Source organism: Seriola lalandi, unplaced genomic scaffold (genome assembly GCF_002814215.2).
Source record: "Seriola lalandi dorsalis isolate HSWRI2012SDOR001 ecotype SW California unplaced genomic scaffold, Sedor1 jcf7180002054956, whole genome shotgun sequence".
In the NCBI taxonomy this organism is placed as follows: domain Eukaryota; kingdom Metazoa; phylum Chordata; class Actinopteri; order Carangiformes; family Carangidae; genus Seriola; species Seriola lalandi.
This window is the reverse complement of record NW_019525507.1, coordinates 2,364,139-2,373,425: the sequence shown is the minus strand read 5'-3', so window position 1 is coordinate 2,373,425 and position 9,287 is coordinate 2,364,139. Positions and strand designations below refer to the sequence as shown.

Below are 9,287 nucleotides of genomic sequence, written 5' to 3'. Positions count from 1 at the left end.
GGTTTTTTTTCTCGGCCTAACAGAACAGAGCTGTGTGTGTGTTCGGGACAGACCAGTCCCTGTGAGTAAGAGTGTGTGTGTGTGTTTGTGTGTGTGTGTGTGTGTGTGTGTGTGTGTGTGTGTGTGTGTGTATTTTCCTGTGGAAGAGCCACCCCGGTTCCACAAACACTGTCAAGGGATCTTCTCCAGCCGGAAAACAACGACTCCTTTTAACAACCTACGCCGCACAAGCACGCAAATGCCCACACCACACACACGCGCACACACACACACACACACACACACACACACAGGAACACACACTTCATCCTCAAGTCAGCTTGTTTGCTTTTTATGCTAAATCCAATCTCATCCTCTCTAATTAGCTGGTTAGATCGGAGCCTGAGGGACTCTGACGTTCACTGGAGAGAAGTGATTATGACAATTTGATTGTTTTTGTGACTATTTTTGTTTGTGAGTCAGGATTTTTATTTTTCACCCTTTCATTTGTGAAATTAGTTCATTGTTGTTGAAATCTGTTTGGCTAGTTTTTCCTTCCTCGTATAATTTGTGATTTCATGCCTTGCTAGCAGCGTTATTTAATCAAAACTGGATAAACCGCTATGAAATAGTATACAGACATTCATGGTCCCCAGTGGACATATCCCTCTGAGTCCCTGACTTATCCTCTAGCGCCACCATCAGGTCAAAATGTTGCTTCAGTTTATTGCCAAATACCTTCAGCTGTCCTTTGTATGTGTGTTCAGTGCTAATTAGCAAATGTTAGCATGCTAAACTAAGATGGTAAACACAATCAATACTGGCTAAACGTCAGCATGTTAGCATGCTAACATTAGCATTTAGGTCAAATAGCCTCTCAGAGCTGCTAATAGACCTTAGACCCCCTTTCTTTTACATTTGAGTCACAGAGCTAAGTGTCTGTATGTCCTGGCTCCTTTTGTAAAACAAACAAAATCTTAATATATACCAAAGGGGTACAACGTTGTACTTGACATTCAGATGCTTTGGGTTTTTCAAGTCTATTTTCAAGGGGTATTTATTTGTCAGAAGTAATATTTTTGAGGTCAGTTTTAGGCGGAGTATGTTCTTATTTTACTTGTAACTGCAGCTAATTGTTGGCCAAACAGAAGCCATGAAGTTTTGTTGAATTGTTTCTATAGCTGTAAAATTTGAGCCGTCACACGCTCCACCTTCACGCCACCACAACTGCATCAAACCAAGCTCACGATACTCTCTAGAGAGGTTGTTGAAAGGGAACTTGGTAAGCTCAGGAAGTCCCAAACTGAGTCAGAGTGGTTGCGAACGATTTACTGTAGGTTTAAGTGAAACCATGCATGAAGTTTGATTTAAATGCTTACAAGTGTCTCAAGGTTTCTGCCTCTTCTTCGTTCAGATCAACGAGGGGAAAGCAGCGGGTGTTGCCCCTGAAACCATGAAGACTGAGCCTGACAGCAAAGCCAAAGGTAAGAAGTTAAGCGGCATACAAGGTTGTAAATGGGATATTGCCCTTAAACAACTTTACAGGTCCTCTGCATGTGTAAGGTTATTCTAATTTACTGCCCTTTTCCACAGCATGCCATAGTTTTCAGATAATTTCCTGCCTTTCATGTTAAAGACTTCCCTCCATTCTAACATTGTATTATTTGTTATCATCACCGTATTGTAACAGTTATTACAAAGCACTGCTTTGAAAATGCTTCCTGTTGGTGCCTTAAGGTGCTTGTGGAAAGCATGAGAGATTTTTTTTAAACAAAACTGTGAATCCAGATTTGATGGTTTCTTGCCACATGTGATTTATAGTGAATTGGCTAAAAAGGAATGATTTCATTAACTTTTAGTTTTGAATTTATCATAGAGAAAAAGTTGTTGATTTTACTTTGCAAAAGATAAGGTGGGAATTGACTTGTCTGTACGGTGACAAAAAGTAGCACAAAGATTAGAGACGAGGGTTGTTTAGTTTAATCGAAACCCACCCCCTGAAATTTTTGTTTTTGCTGACGTTTAACTTCTCACCTTGCTGCTGTGATGTAGAAGTGTACTCAAGCACAGTGTGACATCAGTGAAATCATGAAACACAGTCATAAGTGCCTATAACTTACCTATTGGAGCGTTTCTTCCCCTTTTTCTCTGCTTTAATTCTTCATCAAAACCTTCTCTCTCTCTCTCTCGTTCTGCACCTTGCAGTTTTGCTCATTAGGGCTTGTCTGACTTTATCTTTGATTTGATTGGCTGTCAGGGCGGGAGCTGTGTAAAGTTCTCTTTCCATATGAAGCACAAAATGAAGACGAGCTGACGATCAAAGAGGGGGAGATCATCAACATTATCACTAAGGTAAATCAGTCTATTTGTGTGTAGAATATCACTTGGCTTAAATGTGGGTGTGTCTGCCCGGATTTTTGCATCATGTGGTTATTTTGATTTGTTTTTGCAGGTTAGAAAAATATAATTTGCATCCAGGTGCAAACTGAATACACATGGAAAGCGTTTAAACTGTCTTTTGTCCAGGAGTGTGCTGATGCAGGCTGGTGGATGGGGGAGATTGGGGGAAGGCAAGGTGTCTTCCCAGACAACTTTGTCAAGCTGCTAGAAGTTGAGAAAGAGGTAATTTTGGCGTCTTGACACATGCAAAAACTGTCTGTTTACTGTGATGTTTGAAGGCTAGAAAGTCTCAAAGACTTGACAGATTCTCAAAGCGTTTTTTGTGATGTTCCTGCGTCTGTGTGTGTGTGTGTGTGTGTGTGTGTGTGTGTGTGTGTCTCCAGAGACCAAAGAAACCGCCTCCACCCAGTGCCCCCTCAGCTAAACACACCACAGGTAACACCTTTCATTTCTTCTTCTCTGTGTTGTTGTATTTGAGAGAGAAAGAGAGACAGACAAAAAGAAAAAAGAAAAAAAAAACAGAAACCTGTAAATTCTGACTTGTAGAGAAAAAGTCGGAGGTCAAGAAGGTTCCTCCTGAGCGGCCTGAACATCTCCCCCAGAGAGACCAGGATCGAGGTACAGTTTAGACCACTTTGGTCCCGCTCAGCCCTCTGTGACCTACTTCGACTCACTTCAGCCTGCAGCTCCTGCAGCATCTCACAACTTCCTACTGATCTGTTCAGCTGGCTGTGAACAAATCACCAACTAACATGCTTAATATTAATAATCCAGCTTTAGATCTGTACAGAGAGAGTTTCCTTTTCAGAGCGAAACTGGACGATGGTGCTGCTTTTACGTTGCAAATGGAGCCAAACATGCAGTAGGTTTGTGACGAGGGTGGATGTTGAAAGAAGGGCAGATGCAGAAAAGTCCCTTGCAACATGTTTGTTCTCTGTTGTAAAGTGAAGGAACAAAGCTTTGATTGAAGAAGCAGTGCCAGTGTGCAACAGGAAGCTACGGGTACTATGATTTCAATCTTTATAAAAACTGGCACCAACGTTACTGCTGCTGTGAAACAAAAGCTTCTAACCGTCTCATTATAACCTAACGATACATCATCATACATACATACAAACATACATGCATAATACATCAGTTGTTTGTTTTTGTTTTTTTGTTATTATTAATTGTTATTATTTTTCAAGTGTATATCCAGCATTTAATTAATGCAGGAAATAACCAAGACACTGTTTAACAGCTTTGTACACAAATTCATTCATCAGCAGTAGGTGCAAGGTGTGTTTTCAGTACAAAGCTATTACAGTTTACTCAACAATGTTATCTAGAAATGCCACACACACACACACACACACACACACACACACACACACACACACACACACACACACACACACGGAGCCTTTAACTCTTTGTATGTCAGGAGTAGCTGACTGAAAAAAAGTCAAATTTGCTAAATATTATGATAAATATAATAAGTCAAAACTAACATTTTATTATCATCTACTATCATGATAAAATGCAGATATACATGCAGATATAAATAAATGGTTTACACAAAATATGATGTTCATTTGTTAACAACGGCCCGTCCTTTAATTCTCCACTTAAACTGTGACTAATTCAGTGGTTTCACTATGTGTTTAGAGGAAGTTCCTAAAACCAGAGATTGGTTTATCGTTCATAAAACAAAAACAAACAAACCATATAGCACTACTGATAAATCCTGCTGCAACCATCCTGACCCTCTTTGTTTTTTCTTAGCTTCTTTCCCTCTCATTCTTGCTGCCTTGGGCGACCTCAGACCTTTCTTCTTCTTCTTCTTCTTCTTCTTCTTCCTCTTTTGTTATTCTTTAACATCCTCATTCGACCTGCTTCAGTCCTCTTGGGTCAAATTTTGTTGGTTTTTGCTGCTGCTGCTGCTCGTACCTTCATCACTGTTCTCCTGCCTTGCCCTCACCTGTGTGTGAATGTTTGACTCACACTTTTATATGTGTGTATTTTTATGTGTGTAAGCCTGTTTTTTAAGTGGATTTCCATGTGTTTTGTATTATTTGTGTGTGTGTGTGTGTGTGTGTTTGTGTGTGTGTATATATGGGAGTGTAGGTGAAGAGGTGAAGGTTGGAGACATCCCAAAGCCCTCCCTCCCAACTCTCCTTCCCAAGAAACCCCTCCCCCCAAAGACAAGCTCCTCCTCTTCCTCCCAACCCCCACGGCGTCCTGAGAGACCCCCCCCTCTAGCGTCAGTACAAACTCGCGCGCACACACACACACACACACACTCACACACACTCAGAAAACATCCATGCATCCCTGAGCGTATCGAGCCTAATGTTGTTGTATGGTTTACCTGCTCAGGTGTGAAAGCCCCAAGTCTGAGGGCAGGGCTTCGACACCAGATTCTACCCCTGACAGGTCACATGACCCCGGTGAGTGTGATTGACAGGAGCATCGACCAATGAGATCAGGACATGATGGTGCCTCAGTAACTGTCAGAGCGCTCTCTCTCTCTTTGCGTGTGAAACTTCACCTGCTGAGATTTGTGTGTGTGTGTTTTTTTTGTGTGTGTTGTGTGTGTTTGTGCAGACGTGGACCTGGACGCGGTGGTTGCATCAACAGAGAAACTGAGTCATCCGACGGCGTCGCGGCCAAGAGTCACAGACCGCCGGCCTCGGTCGCAGATCATCACCAGTGTGAGTGTGTCAGCAGTCAGTTTTTTGTGGAGGGTCCTTTCTAAGAATTTTCTGAGATGTCTTGTAGCAGTGTCGCACTTCCATACGACATACTAATTTTGAGCAGGTGTTATGTAGTATATTAATGCTGGTTAATGCTCTCTGTCTAAATTAATTGACCTGTTTTACCTGTCTGTTTTCTTGCAGTCTTCCCTGTCCATTACCGACCTGGACTCGCCCGTAGTGGAGGACAGGAAGGAGAGAGGGAAGGAGGAGCAGGAGCCTGTCCCCCCCAGATCTGTAGATGTGTCCCAGAGAAAAGGAGTTCCCACCATCTCTGTACGACCACCACCTTTTTTACTTTAGTCTCGTTGCACTATTTATTTCATCCTGCAGGGGGCGCCACACCACAGATTTTCCTGTTTCTGTCTGTCTAGTCTTCAGTTACACCCAATCACTTTCCACATTATATGTCAGCAAATGTTGGACGACAGATGACGAGTTCAATAATCATTGATAATTATTGATAATTTCTTAATTCATGTTACTAGTTTAGCAATTTAAAGTCTTAAAAGGTTTCTCATTATAAGGTCCAGTCTGGAGCCTCCTCAAAACATTGAGTTCACCCCATTTTTCTGAGGAATTCTTGTGCATTTTGAGTCAAAAATTCAGACTGAAAGTTAATTCTTGACCTTGGATACAACATTTGGGAAAACTATTTTACCACAAGGTCATATATTTTTCACTTTTTCTCTCACTTCTCTCACTAATTTGGATTCCTAACTTTAGCAGAAACTGTTTAGATACCCAAAACATGAGCAGATGTGTGGGGGGAGGGGGGATATAATAATTCCCAAATGCTTCAAATCACGGATCTGTGTTTTTGTTAGGCCAACGACAGTAAAGCACCACTGCCCACTAAGCCCTCTGTCCTGACCCCACCAAACGCCGGCCATCGCCCCGCCTCCCCGTCTTCCTCCTTGGGTCTGAGCCCCTCCCCCGAGCTCCGGCACTCACCTCTGACCTCTCCGACGCTGGAGGAACTCAGGAACCAGCTAAGAGACCTGAGGACCTCTGTAGAACAGCTGAAGAACCAGCACAGGTGTGTGTGTGCATCATACTGCATGAGCAATATACCTGAATGTGTTTGGGTTTTTGTCGTACGTCATGATGCTGATGTGTTTTTGTGTGCTTCAGGCAGGAGATGAAGCATTTGGCCAGTGCTTTGGACGAGGAGAAGAAGATCCGTGTTAATTTACAGGTGAGACTGAAAGGCGGAGAAATGCCACAGAAATAAACTAAAACGGAAGTAAATCTAGAACCCAAGAAAAACAAATAGTATGTTCACCCATGTTATGAATGATGCTTTATTCACTGCATACACCAAAATCCATTTATGATGTCAGTTACCTACGGAAGCCCTGAGAGATTTTTTGAAGTGTTTGTTTTTTGTAATACTCATTTCGGCCACAAGAAGAGGTTGTGTTTTTTTTTCCTCTGCCTTAAGCCCTAAGTGAGTTTCTTTTCTCTTTTTTTGTTTTGTTTTGTTTTGGTCTGTAGTGTTTGTTTTTGTAATACTCATTTCGGCCACAAGAGGATGAGGTGCTGCACATCACTTCAGTCTCAATAGGACTAGAAGCATTTATGTTTTTTTAGGTGATTGGAGAAAAATCTTTGGCTTTTGGCTGGTGAATTTTTTCACTTGGATCTCAGGGCTTTAGTAGTAACCCATTCAAAAAAATGTACTCTTATAAATGTCTTGACTATTTGTGTGGTGTTCATTTCACAGTTGGAAGTAGATCACATAAAGAAAAACCTGTCAAAATAAAGACTGAAGCATCCTCATCAGCGCAATCTGATCACCACATCGGAGGCCATCATCCGAAAACATTTTCACTGTTGGCCGAGACACTTCAGCCAAGACAAAGTTTGTGCCAAATGATCATCACGATCACCATCAGCAACAATTCAGCACCATGGAATCAGCCACCTTCCCGCCCCCCTGACGCCGCCTTATCCTGTGTTTACTTACTTTATTTTTTCTTTTAAAAGAGGCTTCTCTGTTCAGTTTACCGCTATCTTGTCAGAGCTTGCTGTGCCACTGGTACGGATTGACGACCGCGGCCTGTCGCTGTGTGTTGCCACGGTCACAGAATGATGAGACGGAGCTGCGGTTGCCGCAGTGACCTCACTGGTACTTTTTGTTTCTGAGTGTGAAGGAAACTTGGGGCTCGACCTCCGTAGCCCAGCCGGTTCAAACGACCTCTGTGCTGTTCTGTGTCCACTCTGCGGCCTTTGCCTCTTATCTGGGGTGTGTGTGTGTGTGTGTGTGTGTGTTTGTGTTTTGTTTTGTTTTCCATCCATGTGAGGACTGTAGTTTTAGACCTGCAAAGTGAGGTCATTTTGGCTGGTCCTAACTTCTTCAACAGGCTGGATTAAGGTCCGGATTTGGGTTTGAGGTTAAAGCCCGGACTTTGAGGCACATCATTAGCATTGGACACACTGTGCGTGATGCTTCGATGGTACACTGCAGGCGGGTGATTTTGAAGCATCAACCGTTAACCGCACTTGCATTCGGCCATATTTCCCAATTCCTCTTCTTCTTAGTGCCATAATTTTTTAGTCAAATATTCCAAATGTTGGTTGGTTAAAACTACAAGCACATCAGGATTCTTTCCCCTCAATTAAATCTAACCAACATGACTGATACTGTAGGTGCTATTTCAAGGAATAGTTTGACGTTCTGGGAAATACATTTTTTTGCTATCTTGGAGGGAGTTATGAGAAGACTGATATCACTCTAATGCCTGTATGCTAAATAGCACAAAACTCAAAACAGGGGGAAACAGCTAAAGTGGTTCTGTCAAAAAGTAACAAATTCTGACCCCCATCACCTCTAATTAAGTGCAAAAATGTCAATTAGTGGTTTTACAGTGAGGACAAGCCACTGCTCCTGGACAATAAATATTCTTGTGCACATTCTCTTGTAAAGCCTCAAACTGTCATTTTTACACTTTGGTTTTATTACCTGTTGACAGAACCAGGCTAGTCCGACTTCAAATTTTATTTTATGAAAAATACATGTCACAACATGAACAAACCGATCTATGATATTTTTCAAGTCAAGAGTATTGACTTCTGGACAAAAAAAACAAACCAAACAAACATTATTTAACCGTTTTTGCTTTTGCACTTTGATATTGCGACTCATAAAACAGCTGTGCTGGTCGCGTCTCATCCCAAAACTCAAACCAAGATCCATGTGCAGCTGACGTTTCTGGTGCTCTTTTGGCAGCAGGTGAAGGTTAAAGTCAAGGACAGGGTTCAAGGAATGTAGTAAGTGTAAAGTCCTCACAGGTAAAGGAAGATGAAAAACTTGTGTGTGCATGTGTGGTAGCATGTATGTACGACTGTTTTGCCTCCCTTCCATATATGTGCACAGAATCTATGGCAACCTGTCACTGTGGCCTTCCTGTTTGACTCCAAATCTTTCTTTCTTTCTCTTTCTTTCTTTCTTTCTTTCTTTCTTTCGTTCTTTCTTTCTGTCTTTCTTTCTGTCTTTCTCTCTTTCTTTCTTTCGTATGACAATGAGAAAACTGCTACAACTGAGGCTACAAGTTGTTTTCTTGACTTGGTCCTTTCTCTCCAGGATAGTGATAAATATATATACTTTTATATTTCAGTGTAATAAAGATGCTATTATGTACTGTATGTGTGCATATTTTATTTTTAAAAAAATTACAAAAATGTTTGAATTGTCTGCTGGTAACATTTGTCTGTTAATATACAGTAGATACTGTTTATAGGAGCGTTTTTTGTTGCATTCTGTTGCTCTTTACACTGTTTATTCAGGTAATCGGTGCTCCTGCATGAATGACTGCTATAGAGCACTGTATATATGTGTGACAGATGGAAACTAAATGTACTCTCAGGTCACTGAAGGCCTGAGTGAACAAAAAGGAGAACTGAAAGTCCTGATTCAGTCTTAATGGTCACTCAAACAACTGCAGAATTAATGCAACCGCATTATTTAGATGTAACTGGAAAAAAAAAAAAAATTACAAAACTATTTGAATTGTCTGCTGGTAAAATGTGTGTTTTTATATACAGTACATACTGTGTATAGGAGCATTTTGTTCCATTCTGTTGCTCTTTACACTGTTTATTCAAGTAATTGGTGCTCCTGCAAAGATGACTGTTGTAGAGCACTGCGTGTGTGTGTGTGTGTGTGTGTGT

General features: G+C 41.5%; 1 protein-coding gene across 1 annotated transcript in view; it reads left to right on the top strand.

Moving 5' to 3' along the window:
• The window catches only part of sh3kbp1 (SH3-domain kinase binding protein 1), a 30,053-nt gene extending 20,922 nt beyond the window's left edge, over positions 1–9,131 (top strand). The window contains exons 8-19 of the mRNA XM_023395069.2: positions 1,394–1,463; positions 2,237–2,331; positions 2,506–2,601; positions 2,763–2,814; positions 2,926–2,997; positions 4,486–4,621; positions 4,738–4,808; positions 4,966–5,072; positions 5,259–5,390; positions 5,942–6,153; positions 6,249–6,312; positions 6,841–9,131. Of these exons, the coding sequence (XP_023250837.1) occupies positions 1,394–1,463; positions 2,237–2,331; positions 2,506–2,601; positions 2,763–2,814; positions 2,926–2,997; positions 4,486–4,621; positions 4,738–4,808; positions 4,966–5,072; positions 5,259–5,390; positions 5,942–6,153; positions 6,249–6,312; positions 6,841–6,879 (1,146 nt within the window). The 3' untranslated portion in view covers positions 6,880–9,131. The remainder of the gene's footprint in view (positions 1–1,393; positions 1,464–2,236; positions 2,332–2,505; positions 2,602–2,762; positions 2,815–2,925; positions 2,998–4,485; positions 4,622–4,737; positions 4,809–4,965; positions 5,073–5,258; positions 5,391–5,941; positions 6,154–6,248; positions 6,313–6,840) is intronic.
• Positions 9,132–9,287: the final 156 nt, after the last annotated feature.